This window comes from Sebastes fasciatus, chromosome 20 (assembly GCF_043250625.1).
Source record: "Sebastes fasciatus isolate fSebFas1 chromosome 20, fSebFas1.pri, whole genome shotgun sequence".
Lineage (NCBI taxonomy): Eukaryota > Metazoa > Chordata > Actinopteri > Perciformes > Sebastidae > Sebastes > Sebastes fasciatus.
In genome coordinates, this window is record NC_133814.1 from 11,853,133 (window position 1) to 11,874,519 (window position 21,387).

The following is a 21,387-nucleotide window of genomic DNA, read 5'->3' on the forward strand; positions in this document are numbered from 1 at the left end:
AATCATACTGTATGTTGATGATTGGTGTACTCTATGGAAATAATGTTGGAGAAGTTGCTAAAAACAATAACAAAAAAAACATCTAGTTTTAAGAATGTATCTGTGATTAATAGCTAAAGTTGACTCCATCTGAATTTTTAAACAAAGTTCTTTGATGTTACATTATTTCACAATGAATCAGTGGGATTTTTCCCTCCTCATATTTTAGCGTGTAGGTTAAAAACAAAGAAAACATTACTCTCTTGACATTACACGGCAATGGGTTCAATTTGTCTAATTTTGCAAGAGAGAAACAGCACACTGGAGGGTACATCATTTTGTTTTTTAAATTATTGAATGTCATCTATTAGTAAAACCTGCATTTTAAACAGTGCAGTGGCTGGCAAAGTCTACAGCACGTAAGAAAAATTACACAGCAAATACACCAAATGGGTGTGACAAATTTTGTGCAATTGTAGTTGTTCTATTGAGTGACTGAGTGATACTTGTTTTGGATATACAGTATACTCAGTTCATCTAAGAGCTATAAACGCTATACTATATAAATGATGAGCAAACACACTGGAGGATTGGTACTTTACCTGGGGCGACATCGCATTCGCCATATCTGCCCCCTCCCTCCCAAAACACATCAGAGACTGCACCAACCTGTCCATATTCAATCAAAACTCACCTTTTCAGAACTGCTTTTAATGTGTTATTAATGTTGTGTTTTTATATTATGTTCTTCTTTATGATCATTTTAACTGTGTAAAGTGTCTTTGAGTTTCATGAAAAGCGCTATATAAATAAAATGTATTATTATTATTACTACTGTATTACCTAGTGTATTTAATCTGCATGTTACTAATTCACATTAATGTTGAACTCTTTTGACTAATGCATTTTGTTTCATTTTAGGGTGCAGGATAGTCTCTAGTTCACAAAGTGTTTATAAAGCAAAATATGCAAAAAAAAAAAAGTGTTAATCAGTCAAATAGTTTGTGAGATGTGATTTTAAAAGTGTAAAGAAACCCTGAGGACTCATAGCAGAAAATATGAGAAATGATCTACTCTAAAAGCCGTCTCTGCAGACCTTCTTTTTCTCGCCACCTGAGTAAATAGAAAAAGATCTGATTTAATTTCACCTTATCTGACGTTCAAAGCCAGAGCAAACGATCGGAGACAGTCTTCCAATCAAAGAAAGAATGCTTTTAACGGAGCACAATGTGATCATGTGTTGGATAGTTTTGGACCTTTTTTCGACAACTGATCCACAGCCCAGATATGGAGCCACACACTGAGGCCTTCAGTGGCGAAAATGGTGGGTGATGTTACCCAGAATGCTTTGGGCCAGAGGCAGGACAGGACTTGAGAGGCAGCTAAAATTACAAAAATGGCATCAGATAAATTTAGGAGGTGTAACGGCGTAGCTGTAAATACATGTGTAATATACCTCCCACTCGACTCTCCAACTTCTCACAAATAAACCAGCACTGGGTGAAGCATTATGTAAGCTGGATATATTTAAAACTCAGACACTGGCATGACCAAAGAAACAATTGGGAAGCTAGATCTCTGTGTGTTGGAAGCAGATGTGAATGGCTGTATAGCCTCCTGAGACCCGCAAGAAAAAAGCTTTTAATATGCAGTATATTTTATATTTTCTTTTACATAATTTAGTAGGGATGTAAGAAACATATCACATAGGGTTTTTCTCAATAATGTTGTATATCTATTTTTGTTTTTAACGTCCTTTGTAGTGGACATTGGGTCACTTTTTTCCAAAAAAAAATGAAAAATAAAAAGTACAATACTTGGCACGATTTGGTAATGATGTACTGTCCGTGTACTGAACACTGTCTGTTTCTGAATATTTTCACTTTAACGTTGGCTTCAAACACTTGATTTTAATGCGTTTTGTATGATATTATGCTATGTATTTATTATAAAAAAATAAGTGCTGGTTTTAGGAGGATTTTAGTCTTTTGTATGCTTGTGTGCTGATGTGTATGTATGTGCATATGTAATTGTATGAATATGTATATGTATATGTTTGTTTCCTTATTTTCCCATTCTATTGTTTTTATTTAATGATCTATGTTTCATTGTATTCTGCTGTCTATGATGGGAATTTCCTTGGAAAGCACTTTGTGCTTTGGGATTGAAAAGTGCTCTACAAAATAAAATTATTATTATTATTATTATTATACAAATCCAAAAGTATAGAGTGAATGAGTGAATCATTTCAGTCAAAGGACTAATGAACTAATCAACTAATCCTCTGAGCTCTGTCCACACCACAAAGGCACAAAAAAATAAAAAATAAATAACACAGCATGGGTATATGTTTATATTCTGGCAGGGAACAATATCTATCAATTATGTCCCAATTATCAGTCGCCTATGAAACAGGGAGTGCACTGTAAAAACGGCCTAATAAAAAAAAAATGCACTGATCATTATAACATCCCATTATATTCATGAGAATTACTTGTAAATAGTGCATTGTGAGCCAGTCAGTTTGGAGGACGTCCCCTCCCTCTGTCGGCGGGTAAAGGGAGTGGTCTAGTGTGTTTTTTGGCTGCTGCTTTTTTTCAGCAACGCTTCCTAAACGGGGCACAAGAAGACAATAACACTCCGGTGACAAAAACAACGCAACCATAAACCCTCAATTATACACCCCCTAAAAAAAATGACCAAAACAAAGCTATTTCTGCACCACATGGCCGCAAACAATAGACACGTTATATTCATGTTACCATAAGAGTGTATTTATAGCTAGTATAAAAGCATAGAAGCACTGCGTGGTCTAATGACGCTCCTCCCTTTCTTCACATTCAAATTGCGCCACACACATGTTTTTTATTCACTCAGTCACCTTATAGTCGCTGTATTCACTCGTTCATTCCTTCACCCTCATCTACTCCTCCCATTCCTCTCTTATGCACTTGTGCTATGTACAACTCACCCTTTCATATCCCTCCCTCCCTCCCTCTTCTGCCACATGAAAAAATAAAAAAAATCACCCATTCACTCCCTCCCTCCCTCTCTCTCCTTGTTTTCACTCCTTCACGCACTAACTCACACTCCCTCCCTTTACGCACCAAAAAAACAAAACACTCGTCAACTCACTGTGAGGACACAGGTGGAGATAGGAGGGGCAGATGTAGTTTTCCTCACTAAATATAACTTCATTTTCACTATTTATTGCCTATAATAATACAACATATACATATAATGCCTAATTACAAAAAGGTATAGTTGTGCATAATGTTATTTTTAACAACAGTGGACACCTCATTGCTTTAAATGGGTTTCTCTGAAAAAACAGCCTGGTGTTGTTTTGCATCATTGAGTATGGATGAGGACAAAAATGGTTATTATACAAAAAAAAAATAGTGTCCAATAACTTCATTTTCACCATCTATTGCCTACAATAATACAAAATAATACATATAACATCATGCCCAATTATAAAAGGTATAGTTGTGCATAATGTTATTTGAACAACAGTGGACACTTCATTGCTTTAAATGGACAGTCTGTCTGAAAAAACAGCCTGGTGTTGTTTTGCATCATTGAGTGTGATGTGGATGAGGACAAAAATGGTTATTATAAAAAAAAAAAAAATAGTGTCCAATAACTTAATTTTCACCATCTATTGCCTACAATAATACACAATAATACATATAACATCATGCCCAATTATAAAGGTATAGTTGTGAATAATGTTATTTGAACAACACTTCACTGCTTTAAATGGGCAGTCCCTATACACTGTCTCTCTGTGAAAAAACAGCCTGGTGTTGTTTTGCATCATTGAGTATGGATGAGGACAAAAATGGTTATTATAAAAAAAAAATAAAAAAAAATAGTGTCCAATAACTCAGGACCACTAAATGTAACTTCATTTTCACCATCTATTGCCTACAATAATACATATAACATGATGCCCAATTATAAAAGGTATAGTTGTGCATAATGTTATTTGAACAACACTTCATTGCTTTAAATGGGCAGTCCCTATACACTGTCTCTCTGGGGGAAAAAACAGCCTTGCATCATTGAGTATGGATGAGGACAAAAAATGGTTATTATACAAAAAATAAAAAATAAAAATAAAATAGTATCCAATAACTCAGATAGCCATGGCACAAAAGTCTGGGTTGAAAAGCACTACTACTACTCCAGTGGCTGTGACTTTAGGAATCAAAATGGCGTTGCAGAGAGAGAGACATCAGACCTGGTATTAAAAATAAGAAATAAAACAGGAGAATTAGAATAAAAGTTTTGGAGGTTTTTGTTGTTTAGAACCTCATAAACCTCATAAAAAAATGAAAAAAAGCCCAAATGTCAGAGCTGTTATTGCCTGTGTGGTGTGATGCGCCAGTTTCCTGAACAAAAGAAAAGACATCACTGCGACCATAGATATTGAAGGACTTTGCTTTCGGCTGCAGCACCCCCCTTTTTTTTTTTGCAGCTGGACTCACATCTGGTCACACCTGCAGCCACAAAATATGAAATACGGTGATCAATTTGATGATCCGGTATCAGGAGTCCCTGATCTTTTTGGAAGGTGTTGGCAACTTTCCTGACAATGGAGCTCTGAGTGGCGACTGCCCATAGTGACACTTATAAGCCAATCTGTGCAAAAAAACAGCAAATCCAGCAAACCTTTCTGCACTATGCCCACCCATATGCACCCATATCATCACCCCGAGGCTCACCTGTCACTTACATGTTGTGACATTTAATTTATAGGAGGTTTAACAGCAAATAATCTCGACCACGTCATTCAAAGTCAATGGCCGGACTGTGTTAGTTGGGAAAATGTATCCATGTATTAAAAGCAAAAACGCAAACGCAATCCGACAAAACTGCGTGCATCCCTTCGAGCATAGATGTAATTTCCACATGCATTGGATGCATTCACCCGAAGTGCCCTCTGTTTGGGTCAATTTAACGCGAATTGTGCAAAATTGTTCACATCCCGCGTTACTTCCAGCGGGTTTTCCCGGAATAAAAGTTGTTCGCTGCGGACGTAAACGCGTAAAAAGTGTGTCACCGTGAAGCCCAATGTCTCTGCTATGTGCTCATTGTGTTTAGTGGATCAGTACTCCTCCTCAGCTTTTATATTTGTCAAGAGTTGGAGGATGAAGAAACACAAACGAGACGGCGCCAGTTCCATGGAGTCCGCTAGATCAGCTGCTGGCAGTTGGTGTTCTCAATCACGTCCGCAGATAGGCTTCATAGAGGCTCACCGAGGCGCCTGTGGAATAAGACACTTAAAGGGAGATCCGGTGGACTGACGCGTCACTTTCAGAGGACATTTATCATCCTTTTTTTACTGTCTAACAGCTTGGACTTTCAGGAGGAGAAAGCTTTATATATCTTGTGAATATATTTCGCTTTTTTCTGAAATATAACACCCCCGTGTGGACTTTTTTCAACTAACTCCAAAGTCACCATGGCAGAGACGTCCACAACTCCAGCCAAAGCCAAAAAGGCAGCAAAGCCCAAGAAGCCTGCAGCTCATCCTAAATACTCCGAGATGATTAAAGCAGCTATTGTTAACGACGGTACTCGCGGTGGTGCGTCCAGACAGGCCATATTGAAGTACGTGAAGAAGAACTACAAGGTGGGCAACAACGCAGACGTGCAGATTAAACTGGCCCTGAGGAGGTTGGTGGGAAACGGGATCCTGCGACACACCAGAGGCATGGGCGCATCCGGATCCTTCAAGCTCATCGTGGATGACTCCAAGAAGTCCGTCAGCACCAAAGCGCCGGCACCTGCTGCCAAACCAAGGAAGGCGGTGAAACCCAAAGCCAAGAAGGCAGCTAAGCCCAAGAAGGTGATCAAGACGCCGGAGAAACCCAAGAAGGTGACGCCGGTGAAGAAAGTGAAAAAGGTGGTGAAAAAAGCGTCTCCAGTGAAACCGAAAAAGACACCGGCGAAAAAGACACCGGCGAAGAAAGCGAGCAAGCCAAAACCAGCAAAGAAGGCACTTAAACCCAAGGCAAAGGCGGCCAAAAAGACGAGCAAAGCAGGCAAAAAGAAGTAAAGGACAACATTATAAGAGAGTGACTGTAAATACTTATGAAATGTTTTCGTATATGTATTATTTTTGTAAGGTCTCATCCAAAACTTATGCTGTTTTTACCCAGTTTTTCTCTCAATTTGCACTAGATTGCTGTAGAATTAATTTTATTTGGGGTTAATAATACTGTTCATTTCTGTCCCATCCTTTGGATCCACAAAGTTGCTGAAATTGCTGAAAAGGAAAAAAATAAAATAAAAATGTACATACAGCCTTGGATCCACAAAAAGCTTGGACTTGCTTGGAGGAAAAGAAAACAAATTTACATACAAGTTGAACTTATGAATAGTTATTGTTAATGCACGTGGGTCATACTGAAAATACACATGTGACAGTGATGATGAGCATTGTTGAGCCTTTACAATGTGCAGTGGACGTCAGCAAGATTTTCCCTAAAAGAGGCTCTAGAGTCGTCATTCAAAGCTCCATTCTGTATATTTCCCTCCTGTTCAGACGACTCATTACTATACCAACATCCCACTGTGTTCAGTCGCTTTTAAAAGACTGTTTATACTGCAATTCAATAAAACCTTTGTCATCTTCTACTAAAAAAACGTTGTTGGTCAAACTTATTGCGCGCATTTTACGCGTGCGTAATGCGCTTGGTGAAGAGGACGCAGGGAGTTTTATGCCTATCATAAATTAAAATGTAATCTACTAAACAGCCAAATCACATCGTCTCCTCCATTTTTATACATATATATATTTACACCTCAGAAAACCAATTTAGTCATGTAATTACAGCAGCTGTGCACCAAGGTGTAGCAGACAAAAGCCCACACCAATGAGAGGTGATTTTGCAGAGGCACATTGGTGGATACGCAACATAAAACAATAGTGACACTTTGGGAAGACAGCATGTTATAAATGACATTATGTGAGTGTTAAGTAAGTATATAAATGACATTATGAATTACATTGTAACTGCTTTACCATCTAGTCATGAGGGCACAAGTGATATGAAGTAAAAGCCTGTATATATACACCATAGAGATTCTATTCAAAGTAGTCCCTTATGAGAATATGGCGGTGGTAAACAAGGCCAGGAGATTAATTTGAGGGGAAAATTAATGTTCCTCTGTAAAAAAAAATCTGGTGTAAACATCTCAGTGTGCAGTCAAAAGCTGCCCTGAATGAAAAAAACATAAAGGTTCATTTACAGCCGTTATTTACTGTCTTTTTCCCCCGGTTGTTCTGGCACATGAAACTACATTCAAAATTCAAATATCCTCTTTCCCCCAGAGTGGCTGCAGAGCAGTGAGGAGGTGGCTTTTGCAGACACACCCAGTGCTTACTACCCTGCCTCTCACCTGACATGCAACACTGCCATCCTGTGGTGTCTTGCGAGAATAAGGCGACTCCTCCTCATTGCAGACACCAGCAGCAGCAGCAGACAGACAGACTGGACTCAAAACTGATGAAAGTCAAGATATCACACACAAGTTATCCTTTTGTTAGTCATTATTATCTGTAAAGACAGGTGAAAGATCATCAAACTGACCTTGTTAAACGGCTTCAGGCTGAGTGATCAAAAGCAGAGCATCCAGACTCAGCAAAGGCACGCTTGTTGATGTCGGGAGTAATCCAACATGAATTCTGACAGCACAGCAGAATATACCACTATAGGAACCCATTACTTTTAGCAACAGGATTAAGATGATATCTGGGACATTAATGATAACTCCAATAATACAGTGTTCAGAACAAAGCTGATCAGTTAGCAACGCTTCTCAGCATGAATGGCTCATTTGAGTCACACACACACTAAAAGTACAGTAGAGATTAAAACAAAATGTGTGTGTTCAGGTCTCTGGAAAGGCTGAAAATGAAAAACAAAACTAAATTCAGTCAGAAATTATCAGCCATAAAAAAATTAGATGCTACGAATTAACAAGGTGAATATGGGGAAAAAAAATGCACTAACTGTAAGACATATTAACATAAAGTACAGCATTCAACTTTCATCCAACGATTAATCGATTAGTTGTCAACTATTAAATTAATCGGCAACTATTTTGGTAATCAATTAATTGGTTTGGGTAATGTTTTAAGTAAGAGAAAGATTCCAGCTTCTTAAATGTGAATATTTTCTGGTTTCTTTACGCCTCTATGACAGTAAACTAAGCAAATCTTTGAGTTGTGGACAAAACAAGACATCCGCGTCATCTTGGGCTTTGGGAAAGACTGATCGACCTTTTTTTTTTTTACCTTTTTCTGACATTTTATGGACCAAACGACTAATCGATTAATCGAGAAAATAATCAACAGATTAATCAACAAAGAAAACAATCGTTAGTTGAAGCCCTACCAAACATCAATAACATCTTTTGGGCAAAAGTTCCCCACCCAGTCTAGTCTGGTCTGGTCTTTTATTAAGCATCTAAATCAGTTCAATTTCAGTAAGAAAAAACAGCCATATTTTAAAAGTCACAGAAGCGTATTCTGCAGAAACAGCAGGTCCCCAGCGAAATTAAGCAACACAACATACATGACTGACTCATGTTTGGAAAACAATGCAATGGCAGATTATGTAACAAGGTGTATGCACAGTGTCAGGTGTATGTACCCTAAATACACTGCTCAAAAAAATGAAGGGAACACTTAATCATCACAGTATAACACCAAGTCAGTGAAACTTAAGGGATATCAATCTGTCCATATAGGAAGCACAAGTGATTGTGAATCACTTTCACCTGCTTTGGTGCAAATGAAAGTGACAACAGGTGCAATGGAGAGGCAACAGCAAGACAACCCCCAAAAAAGGGAATGGTTTTGCATGAGGTGGCCACAGACAATTGCTCTCTCCTCATCCTTCCTGACTGATTCTTCTCTAGTTTTGTGTTCTGCTAGTGTGCTTGTCACTGCTTGTAGCATGAGGCGGTACCTGCAGCCCAATCAGGTTGCACAAGTAGTCCAACTCCTCCAGGATGGCACATCCATACGTACGGTCGCAAGAAGGTTTGCTGTGTCTCCCAGCACAGTCTCAAGAGCACGGAGGAGATGCCAGGAGACCGGCCGTTACACGAGGAGGGCTGGACAGGGCCGTAGAAGGGCATCGACCCAGCAGCAGGACCGGTATCTGCTCCTTTGTGCGAGGAGGAACAGGAGGAGCACTGCCAGAGCCCTACAAAATGACCTCCAGCAGGCTACTAGTGTGCATGTTTCTGATGAAATTCACGCAAGTTGGATCAGCCTGTGATTTCAATTTTTTTAACTTTGATTTTCGGTGTGATTTTGAATCCAGCCCTCAATGGGTTGATGATTTTGGTTTTCGTTGACCGTTGCTACGTCATTTTGTTCTCAACAAACTATACAATGTACATCAGTAAAGATTTTACACTTGAATAATTAGTTCATCAAGATCTGATGTGGGATTTAAGCGTTCCCTTAATTTTTTTGAGCAGTGTAGAATAAAAAAATCACAGATCATCAACTTATTTTCAATTTCATTTCAATGCGAAGAGAAGAGTGGAAGCAGAGATTCATTTGACCAGATGTTTTCTAAAAGGTTTGCTTGGCCTCTTTTTACTGGAGATTTTTTTCGGACTTCTTGCAGATGCATAAACAAACCGCCATTCTTCTTCATGCGCATCTCTCCCTGCAACAGCAGATCAGTGGAGGCCTTACTGCTAAGAAAAACATTAAAATAATAATTAATTTCTCAGGCAAAATGATGTGCCTAAGGGGCATGCTATGACTGCTCATTGCTGCTGGAGTTATTTGGCAAATCAGATTGAAAACATCTCATATCTGCGGTGGTATGGTCAGACGGAAGAGGGGAGTTCATTGGGGAGTTCCAGCATTCGGTCGCAGCCAATCGGGATGTTTGCTCTGTTAAAAAAAGCTCCATGTGCGGCGGCCCTTTGGTTCTTCATTCAAGTCAATTTGGCGTATTTTTTACATTATGCTTAGGAAACACTGCATGTATATAAAAACTCTCCAATCTCACCATTAACACTTAATAGAGGGGAAGGCAATAGATTAAATGCAGCTGTCCCCCCTTTGATAAAGCACCTGTTTGGATGTGGACAGTTCTTCGCATATCAATGCACCGAGGACTGACAGGCTAACTCCTACTTAACCTGGTTGGACGATGTAAGGCAGAAAAAGCTGGGCACAGCAGCGTGGGGAATGATATGATCACTAGCTTCCAATTGCCTTTGGACTGTTGTGATCAGAGGGAGGGACAAAGTGAGGAAGGGCAGAGATGTGAAGAGTTTTCTGGGAGCCTTTTGGGGTGAAAAGTAAAATGGTGCGGTGGCTCTGAATCTGGTCTCTGAGGTTTGGTTTTGATGGATGGATTGATGGCGCGTCAGGATGAAAAAAAAGAAGAAAAAAAAGAAGAAAAAAAAAGAAGCTGGTTGTTGATCATTTCAGTCTGGCGACGGCTCTGTAGATAGCAAAGCCCAGAACTGCAACCACGGCCGAGCCCAACGCCACTCTCAGCCAGAAGGATGTGTTGCTCATGTCCGAACCATTCAGGTGTCTGGAGAATGGAGGGAAAAAACAAACATTAAGGGTCAGTTACACAAAGCAACACACAGCTAATACATTGAGCAAAGAACTAAAGTTCTATAAAAATCTGTCCTGCAGTGGTTGGACTTTTGAAAACTAGAGCCAATGAAAATGTGGGACATCGTCTCAATATGTGGTACGTAGGACAAGGGATAAAAATGCTGTGCAGTCCCTCGTAAAGTGGGACACCTGGTCATCCTATTCTCCGGTCACTGATCTTTATATTTGACAGGTTTTCAATGATGTCTGATTTTACACAACAGCAGTAGTTGGTCTAACTAGAACGTACGGGTATACTGCTGCCCAGGCCAGCCTGGTGTAGATGTTCTTGCTGGTGGAGTCGAGGAACAGGCTGGAGAAGGGCAGCGGTGGAGGCAGTTGGTGTTTATAACAGAACTCCGCTGGAGTCATGCCGTGGAACTGCTTGACCTCAGGAAGGTCCACCTTGGAGGCGACCAACACACACGGGATGTTGCTCTCCATGTAATGTTGCTAAGGAAGAAATGGGATAAAGAGTGAAAACGTTGAGAGAGAATCTTATTTTCAAGTTGGTCATAATGAAATTCAGGTGAACGTACATTTATTAAACCTGAATAATAAATGTAAATAAACTAAAGAAAAGTCTAAATCATTTTCATCGTGACTTGTACTTGATTATTTAATTATTCATTGGTGGAGACACCCATTTGGAGCCTTTTTTCCCCCACTAATAATCAGGATAACAGGCCAAAATGATCAAGGTGTTTCCTCTTGTAAATACCTTGATCTGAATAAATACTTCATTTAGGAATATTTAAGGTTGTTTTAAACCCTTTAGAATTATTTTGACAGATAAATGAATCCATTAAATGCTCCTGTAGCGTTTGCCGTCACTGACCTTGTATATACTGGCACAATAGTCGAAGGAATGTGGGTCACTGGCGTCGTACATGAGACAAGCAACATCACAGGAGGCGTCTGATGCCTTCAGGAACTCCACCTCCACATCCACCTCATTGAGCTGCACGGGGAGAAGAGCCAGGCTTTAGTCAAGGTCAGAGGTTAAGGGTCAGCATTAAGATCAGGATGGGAGCTCCTTACGATAAGGTATTTCTCCTGGTTGCTGACTTGGACAGTGTTTATGGCATAGGGGGAGAAGGCACTGCTGGAACTTCCTTTATTCTGTAGAAGGCAAAGAGAAACAGATTAAAAGAAGTTTATCGCATTTTAATAATGCAACATTTAATAGTTTCAGCTATAGGCTAGCAGATGGTACCATACCACAACGTTGCGGCCCACAAACGCCTGGAGGAAGGCGGTCTTGCCCGTCCCTCGCGGTCCGATCACCTTGCAGAGGAACACTGACCGCTGTGTCTGGCGTTTCTCTTGGTCCACCTCTTTCTCCTGAGTTACTGCACACATAAACAAGCAGAAACACAAAATATAAACACAATGCACAAACACACAGGGCTGCCATTCTGCCATTTAGAATTTGACTAGCTTAGCTACACGTTCACAGCTGAACCTCTGCCTTACCTTAATGAAATGCTTAAATGGCCTTTGAATTTCAATTTCAGATTTTCCAATTTACACGACTTGCTAGGCGAAGTTAGAACAACGGAGGTTTCTACACACTACAACAGACATCATTTGTGAGCTTATCAGTTTCCAGGCAATATTATTAATAGGATCGGTCCTCCAGGGGGGCAATGAATGTCTGCACCAGACGCTGTAGCAATCCATCCAACAGTTGCTGAGATATTGCACTCAGGACCAACGGATTTGACTGATAACCCAACTGACAGGCGATTAGAGCGACCAACTGGCATTGCCTTTCTTAGAGCGATACTGCCAGCATGGCTAAAAATAAATGCACAACAACAATTAACATCAATACTACTTAATGAAAGGTTGATTCAGCACCGTAAAACGCAGTAACTGAGCACATGCTACGACCAGGAACTAGTCCCCTTGTTAAAAGATCTGTGTTAATCTCTGTGGCTTTTTGACCTCTCTGACATCTAAAGCAGGGTCACCTAGAGGTGATCACCTCTGAGACGGTTACAGAATGTGTGCGATTAGCAGCAGTGAGACACATTAAATCACACTTTACAATCTTGTCCGAGCTTTCCCGACAAACCGGCCTCAGACTGACACTAGTTCACACACAAATACACTACTACCTTATACACTCCTCATATTAGCTCAATCACTACTCCGTAATCATCAGTCTTTTAGTTAATGCTCACAAGAAACACAAGAACAAAATGTATGTCATGTGTGGGGAGTGCACTATATATCAAACCATGCTTTCATGTGTGAATGTGTCGACATGCAATTTACAAACTCCCAACTATTCCTTCCCATCTCAAGGTCAAATACAAGTATGTAAATCTATTAGGTGGCAGTGGACAGGATTAAGACTAGTAATCCTCCTACAGAACAGTGCTCACATATGAGACTGGGATTTAAGTTTTCAAAGAGGATGTGCAGTATGTCCCAGTAACTCCCATGTTCCATAGGGAGATGGTCTCAACCTTTTCTAATTTACATGCAACTGGGATTGCCTACAATGAACAGAGTCAATCACACACATACACATACACATACATGCACACACCTGTGATTGCGGCGGTCTGTGACTCCTGCTCAGTGAGGATAGGGTAGCCTAAGTATCCTAGGTGCTCCAGGCAACGGTGGATGTCAAAGTACGCAGAGAGCCTGCATGTGAAGGGATTGACATATATGTGACCTTTGAACTGTGCAGAACACAAATTAGATTGCGAGTGTACAAAAGTGTAAACCTAGTGCACGCAATCGCATAAAAGTCATTAAGAATCAAGTGAGATACGTACGTCCACTGACACAGGTAGCCGTGGTTGGAGATGTAACCCTCGTCTGTGGTTGGGACAGTCATGTAGACCTCTGCACCCCATGGCATGTAAGGACACACGCAAAACAGGTTCCTCAGCTCTGTCGGTGACAGGGCCGAGTCTTTGTCCTGAGAGGGGAAACAGGTCACAAAACAAGGAAACCCTTCATTATTGAATGTGACATGTAGAAAACTGAGAGCAGCTACTGGATATTTACAGCAATTGAAATATGTTCCCCCCAAAATATATTCAATACATAATCATATTGTTTCAATAACATTTCCCACAGCATTTAACTGTCACACTTTACTGTCCAGTGGGACATTGTTACCAAAGGTACTCACTTCATCGTACTTGTCAAACAGCCGCTGGAGGAACTGGTGACCTAAATGGTTGAACTCTGTGGTGCAGCCGACAGGAACTCGTAGTCTGACAACAGAAATACAATTAGATATTTAGATACCTGGGCATTGCTGACTAGTGTGTACAAACATAACAGGGCAAAGCCAAATAGAAACACAGGAGAAATACAGCAAATCTGAGATGGATGACTACGTAGAATACAGTGAAAGGATCTTTATTCTGCAATACAGCCTGTTGTAATACTGTAGTTATCAGCAGTATGAAAATGTACATCCGAGTTGACAGATACAGTACAATAGTGTCACCAGACGTACTCAGGGTAAAGGTAATCATCAGTCAGCTCAAGGTTGTCGTGGTAACCAAACTTCCTGAGGATAGTCCACGTGGTTTCATGTCGGCCTCTCTGGATAAATAATGTATTAAGGAACAAGAAACCTGTAAAAGAAGAGACACAATGCTCGGCCATTAGTTGAGTGCGGCCTTGCAACAACATCGTTTAAAGTTGTCATTCATGAGTGATTTTACCATTTAGTGTCAGGCCGTTGTCCTGCACTCCATCGCTGGTGTTCTTCCAAACTACTGTCTTCACATCTTCTAAGGCTTGAGGTGCCAGAGGATTCCCAAAACACGATTTCTACACATAAAAGATGGATGGATTTTTTTTAATATATAGCCGACAAAGAGCTTTGGTTCAAATAATAAATGACAAGACATAAATGTTAAGTGATTTTAAATGGCACCTGAAAGCAGTTGAGTTCAGCGTCACTGAGGATACGGTCGTTGTCCTGGTCGGAAATGTAGAATATTCTGCTAAGGGCTCGGACACACAGTGGTTTCAGCTGGGGACAGATATTGGAGGGACAAAAATCTTATCGTTATTTCAACCGAGCATTTGCATGCGCATATGAAAATAAGAAGACTGGGAGAGACGGACACGCTGACTCCACAGTTGGCATCACATTTCCAAAAAAGGGCTGACCTGTTTGTCCTCAGGGTCATAAAGAGGGGCGGTGGGGTGAAGAACTGCCTTCTGTGCGTAGTAGAACAGCTCTGAAATGTTTTTCAAGTTCTTTGCAGAACACTTGAAAGAGGAAAAACAGCAGGGAGATTATTTCAGATACAATTATCTAAGCAATCTAAAAAGGCAAGATAAAGAGTGCGTGTGTAAATGTTTGTGTGAAACCCCGGCAACCATGTGTGTATCTCAATGCTAAGGTTAGCAGGTGTGTACAGACGGAGAGGTCGGTCTCACCTCAACGCATGTCTCAATCTCAGAGAACTGGTTCATGATGGGAAGAATGGTTTCCATTGAGCTCCCACAGCGCAGATCAGACTTGTTTCCCACGAGGATGATAGGTACTCTGACATAAGATATGGAGACAGGGTAACTCTCAATACGACACTATCATGGTTTATTATGTAAATAAAGGTATTCGTGCAATTCAAGATATATTGTAAGTCAGTTGACATTTAAATAGTGGGAACTGCATGAGTGCACTCCCACTCCCCACATCTTGGGCTGCTGATGCTATTGGGTCTTATTCTGGGCGATTTAGTTTGCTACAAAAATTCCTGGATTACCAAATTAGCCAACATTACATGCAAATAGTAGAGAGGAGTGCAAAGTTCAATGGCAACAGCTGATACATACTTGTTTCCTTTCTCTGCGTCTCCGTTAACTAAAGGTATCCATTTAGTTTTGATCTAAAAAAACAAGCGGCAGAAACAAGTGCAATTTGTATTTGAAATGCATTAAGTAAATGTAATTATTATGTGGAATGCTTGCACAGTATGAGATGATGTAAACCAAGTAGATGGTTACTACCTTGTCTATCGTGTCCTCGTTGGTGACATCGTACACTACACACACCACGTTAGCCTGTGTGGGTTGGAGAAAGAACAGCTGTGAGGGCACTTATGCCAAAAACAGAATCCACAGAATTAAATCAACCTTGTATACCTTTTTATTAAAATCCCACAGAAATAACACTTCATTTCATGATACTGCAAAAAAAACAAAAAACAGAACATGACAAAATGAAATAAGAATGGAAGAATGACTGACACTTCCCCGCAAAGTGCAAGAGAGTTTATGTAGAAAAACACATGGAGCTAGAGAAACAACTATGAAACAGATGTGGATGTTTAGGTTGCTGGCCTAAGTGCTAGGCCTCCTAGAAATACCACTTTGTTCTAAACAAAATTGTGACAAACCTCAGAAACAGTTATATTTATTCATATGGATTGAAGTTACTATTCTTAATCAGGGATGGGTGGTTCAGCATTGCTCAAGATTGTTCCAGCCCAATTTACCTCTCAAGTGCATCTGGTTTTGATTTCAAAATGTTTAAACGGCTGGTGTTCAGTATGTTCATTAGTGCTGTATGGTATACTACTTACCTTGATAATCTCATTTTTAAGGACTTCATCAGTCTGCTCTTTTTCTGTTGAGGACAAACATAAACAAATCTCAAAAGTCATGATATTCAAACCAACATGCTTCAACAAACTGCGCACACACAAAATCGTTATAGTGCTGGTGTCAACAAGCAGAGAGACCAGTCAAACAGAGGACTTAATAATGGTGGTTAATGTAATGTTAGCCTTCTGGTCATGTTACCTGAGTAGTCCACTATGTGTGTGGGCACCTTCTCTGGAGTCACATCAGCAGGGATGGTGATCTCTTCAGCTCTGGGGGGAACCTGTTAGAGGTCAGAGGTCATCATTTAATCAGGCTACAGCCTCCCATGACAAAAACACACCTTTTCTATTTTGCATTAAGCATGGAAACAGTTATGACAAAATTAAGCCATAAGCTGAAATGCTAGGGAAATTTACACTTTTGGAGGAAAATGTGTCAACAGTAGTGCAAAATGTATTAGTCATTAATACCATATGTGTGAAAAAGAACATTTCTCCAAGGCATTTTGAATAGTATCAAACGATTGTGTGCCTACAATCTTACACACTTGCCAGCCATTCTACTGAAACTAATAAATGACACAGAAACACAATACCGGTCACATAGCACATAGCAGAGCAGGCTGATTTCATCATGTCAAACAAAGCCCAAGCCAAAACCTACATTGAATTCAACCTTTCTAATGATTTGTACACTCCTGAGAGACCATTTGGATTTTTTTAACAGGACTATATTGGAATCAGTAGATCAGCCTAACCACAATGACAGTATGAAACTAATTCCACTTAAAAGAAACATTACTATGTTGTAATATACTATAGTTGTCTATCTCATCCTGTAGGAAGTATTTTTTTTTTGCAAAAGTAGAAGAAAGAGTTGTACATAATGCAAAGTAAGCTGTACAACATGCTTTTGATAGGGTACAAGAACAGCTTTGTCATCTGCAACTTGTTCTTAATGCAGACAAAACAAAATGTATGTTCTTTACCACTTCAAAAACAGCAAGATCAGCACTATCGGAGAACATTGTAACGAGAAATGGTCAACAAATTGAGTTGGTATCTACTTTTAAATATCTAGGATTCTTAATTGATGACCACTTGTCTTTTAAGGAGCACATTCAGTATGTTGTTAAAAAGCTGAAGCTCTTATTAGGATTTTACTAAAGAAACAAGTCTTGCTTTTCTTTTCGTGTGAAACAGAAACTGGTGGAATCTACCTTTTTTGCCTGTTATTATATATGGAGATGTGTTGTATATGAATGCTTCTGCTCATTGTCTTTGCAAGCTGGATAGTGTGTATCACGGGTCACTGAGATTCATTACAAACTGTCGTTCTTTGACTCACCATTGTGTACTCTTCTCTAAAGTGAATTGGTCATCCTTATGTGCTCGTCGCCTCAGTCATTGGTATGTGTTTATCTACAAAAACATTCTTGAAATAACTCCTTCTTACTTGTCTTCACTTTTAAAAAGGAAAACTGGAAGTCGTAATCTGCGTTCTATGGACATTTTGCAATTTGTTGATCCCAAAGTACGAACTGAATTGGGAAAGAAAGCGTTTAGGTTTTCGGCACCTACTGCTTGGAATAATTTGCAATCTGATCTTCAACTTCAAAACTTAGTTACCTTGAATAAGTTTAAGGCTCTGGTGAAATCGCTGCAGTCCAGGTTGTCTATGTGCAAGTGTTTTGTATAAGCAAGTTTTAAAGTTGTTAATTTATGTGTTGTCTGTTACTTTCACTGTAACTGTCTTGCTGCTATCTTGACCAGGTCTCCCCTTGTAAAAGAGATCTTTGATCTCAATGGGACTAACCTGGTTAAATAAAAAGGGAAATTAAACTTTTATTAGCTTTTCACACAGCGAACATCACCAAGCTACAATTTGTTTTCTTTACTGCACAAAAATGAACCAATTTGCTGAGTACTATCTGACTACTGTAGAGTAACTGTGGCCATACTCAGCAAACAGTGGTCAACACAGACTTTAAGACGCAGATGGTCAGCTACACTAAGACCAAGAAAGTGGATCACATCAGTCCAGTTCTGAAGTCTCTACACTGGCTCCCTGTCTCTCAGAGAATTGATTTCAAAATACTGCTGCTGGTTTACAAAGCACCAAATGGTTTAGGGCCAAAATAGATTTCTGATCTTCTGCTGTGTTATGAACCATCCAGACCTCTCAGGTCATCTGGATCAGGTCTGCTTAGTGTCCCCAGAGTCACAACTAAACATGCAGAAGAAGCAGCGTTCAGTTTTTATGCACCAAATATCTGGAACAAGCTCCCAGAAACCTGCAGGACCAACTCCAACTCTGAGCTCTTTTAAAACAAAGCTTAAAACTTTCCTGTTTGCTGCTGCCTTTCATTAAACCAGATAATGATCCGATACTGCACTAGAGCTTTTACTCTTTTGTGTTTTACGCTATTTTAGTTTCTATCCTAGCTTTTATTTTTAGCTTGTTTTTATTTTCTAATTTTTAATGTTTTTACGTTTTTATAACTTAATGATCTTAATGATCTTTTGCACTTTGTCGCAATGTTCTTGAATGTTTATGTAAAGCACTTTGAATTGCCCTGTTGCTGAAATGTGCTCTACAAATAAAGCTGCCTTGCCTTGCCTACATGGACGTGAAAGTCCACATCAATGGTGAATACCGGTTGTTGTACTGACACTTACCTCTTCTGGGAACTCCTCTCCAACCAAAGACATGATGAGTGATGTCTTCCCCACTTTGGCTGTTGGGAGGAGACAACATGAAGAGGATGAGAGGAGCTGCCAGAGCAAGACTCAAAGACTCAGACATGTGTGATGAAGTGATGGCAAGTTAGCTGACTACTCTTTAGCTACACAAATACCATGATATCTATGGACTGAAGTGCTGCTTGTTAATATGGCACGAAAAAAACACTTTAGGCAATTTTAGAGAGGAGTTTTTAGCCCCTGAATTAAGCCAATAGTAAATAAAATATGTCTTAACCTACATATGATATCAGAATGCATGAGGGACGCTACTCAGGTTAGATAACTGTCTAAACTACCACAGAACTTTTAACATAATTAAAATACACGTGTATGTAGTGAGCAGCGTGGCTCTCAGTTAGCCGTTACTAAGGTTACCAACGTTAGTAACTTTGGTAACGTTGGTAACGTCTGTATGGCAGCTCGCTAAGTTAGCGTTAACTAAGCTAACTAGCTAACGATCACAACTCAAAACAAAGTTACTCTGAGCTAAATTATTATTAATCTGGTAAGTGATTCTTTCGTAGAAAACCTTTATACTTTTTTTCTGATAGGACACAATTAATGCAGATACATACATTAAGCATTTTAAGACATTATCGCCATGAATGCAAAGTCAGCTAAAGTTTGTGAGTTAGCATCAGTGAGCCACCGGAGCTACTGTTTGTTAGCTTGTGTCAAGCTGCTGTCAGTGTGGATAACTCACGCTCCCCCAGCAGGAGTATCCGGACGTCTTGTTTCATGTTTCCTCTCTGTTTTGACCGACAGTCAGACGCGCTGCAGCACTACAGGGACATTTATCTTTCATTTGAATGTCAAATTTCTAGCTAAAAAAATGTGCCTCCTCTCCAGTCCACAGAGATATGCACCCCAAGGTGAAACCATAATATCATTCCGGTTCACGGAGGAGAGGAACCGTGAAAACACGCCCTCTGTTGGCCGAACTCACAGCCTGCTGTCCACGTTTCTTCTTCTTCTTCTTCTTTAAGGTTTATTAGCGATTGGCAAACCAGCTTAAAGGTGCATTACCGCCACCTACTGGACTGGAGTGTGGAGCAGTTGATTGTGCAGAAACAAAATAAAGAAATAAATACAAAATAAAATAATAATAATAATAATAATAAAAAAAATAAAAAAAATAATAATAATGAGGAAACTCTAGATTCGTTTAACTAAATCAGTTTCTCTTAAAAACTGAATAATTTCACAGTATATGTTATCTGCTGTATTCCCCAATAGACCTGACAATGTAAAGTCCTGATGTTTTGCCTTCCTTACGATAATACGATAATACTTTATTGTCAGACAGGTCTGAAATTTGTTTTGCATCACAGCAGCTCCGTTTGCAACATCACAGAAAGGACAAAGACAATAAACAAGGATACAAACATTTAAACATTACAATCACAGAAGACGATATTCAGGGCCCTTTAACGCACATTTGATCTGGGATTAGGCTCCATATTTAGTTTAAGGATTGACTGATGTACAAAAGAGTGCTTCAGTCTAACCTTATTAAATCGTGGAACCCTGTATCTCCAATTTGATGGTAACAATTGATATTCACTGTTCAAAACATGGTTGGGGTCAGAGACGATGTTGTTAGCTAGCCTTAAGATGTTATTATGATAGGCTGTTTCATAGAGTTTCTCAAGGGGTTGAAAAGGTGATTCCTCTGGATACTGTAATTCCTGCGGTGTATCATTACATGTTCGACAGTTTCTGGTTGATTACAATATGTGCATTTCCCAGTTGGGTGCTTACCTATTCTATATAATGTATGGTTAAGACCTGTATGTCCGATTCTCAGTCGAGTGATGACATTTTCTCCCCTTCTTTTCCAGCCCACCTTTCTCCCTGCTCCAACATGTTTTTGTATATTGTACAGATGCCTTCCAGTTTCCTGCCATACTGTTTGTGCATAATGTCTTGATGAATGGCTTATAGCCTCAGTTTTACTTAATGGAATTTGTAATTCAATATTCTTAATTCTGAGTGTTTGTTTGGCCAGAATATCTACTTGCTCATTTCCCTCCACACCAACATGAGCAGGAACCCAGATGAATCATGTACCTGTGCCTTTCATTTCCATCCTATACATTATGAGGAATATTTCATTGATTATATCTGACGTTTACTTCACGTTGTATCTTATGAGGTTATGTTTTGTATGTAAATCGTTCACAAAAATAGTGAAAGTGAAATAAAAATATTTATAGTGGCATAAAGTCTCATCCAACAGAAATTGAGCTTTGCAGTAAGCTAACCTCAATAGCCTCAGTATGCTAACTTATACATATTTAATTTGCATTGTTGGAGGAAGCTTGCAAGATTTTCATTGACAATGACTTATGTAATTATTGTGCATTTGATAACTTGAAAATTGCACATGAATACAGCTCTTTAGTACAT

At 39.6% G+C, this 21,387-nt stretch overlaps 3 protein-coding genes across 4 annotated transcripts in view; 1 reads left to right on the plus strand and 2 right to left on the minus strand.

Annotated features, from left to right (window-relative positions):
• Positions 1 to 8,274, minus strand: part of rhbdl1 (rhomboid, veinlet-like 1 (Drosophila)) — a 64,841-nt gene extending 56,567 nt beyond the window's left edge. For both annotated transcript variants that reach the window (XM_074620410.1, XM_074620409.1), the window contains exons 1-2: positions 7,584 to 8,274; positions 7,393 to 7,496 (exon numbers count right to left, since the gene is read on the minus strand). The gene's annotated coding sequence lies outside the window, so the exon portion shown is untranslated. The remainder of the gene's footprint in view (positions 1 to 7,392; positions 7,497 to 7,583) is intronic.
• On the plus strand, positions 5,226 to 6,636 carry h1-0 (H1.0 linker histone). The gene has a single exon (XM_074620414.1). It carries the CDS (start codon positions 5,450 to 5,452, stop codon positions 6,044 to 6,046), a length of 597 nt encoding a protein of 198 aa, XP_074476515.1. The 5' UTR covers positions 5,226 to 5,449; the 3' UTR covers positions 6,047 to 6,636.
• Positions 8,275 to 8,407: 133 nt separating the features above from the next.
• Positions 8,408 to 19,927, minus strand: rhot2 (ras homolog family member T2). Its single transcript, XM_074620406.1, has 19 exons — positions 19,682 to 19,927; positions 18,913 to 18,971; positions 16,433 to 16,514; positions 16,213 to 16,256; positions 15,638 to 15,691; positions 15,464 to 15,516; positions 15,065 to 15,173; positions 14,792 to 14,893; positions 14,553 to 14,651; positions 14,338 to 14,446; positions 14,127 to 14,247; positions 13,794 to 13,878; positions 13,432 to 13,577; positions 13,197 to 13,297; positions 11,858 to 11,988; positions 11,678 to 11,758; positions 11,475 to 11,597; positions 10,887 to 11,089; positions 8,408 to 10,568 (listed from the first exon to the last, which is right to left on the minus strand). The coding sequence occupies exons 1-19, from the start codon at positions 19,716 to 19,718 to the stop codon at positions 10,451 to 10,453; spliced, it is 1,857 nt and encodes a 618-aa protein (XP_074476507.1). The 5' UTR covers positions 19,719 to 19,927; the 3' UTR covers positions 8,408 to 10,450.
• Positions 19,928 to 21,387: the final 1,460 nt, after the last annotated feature.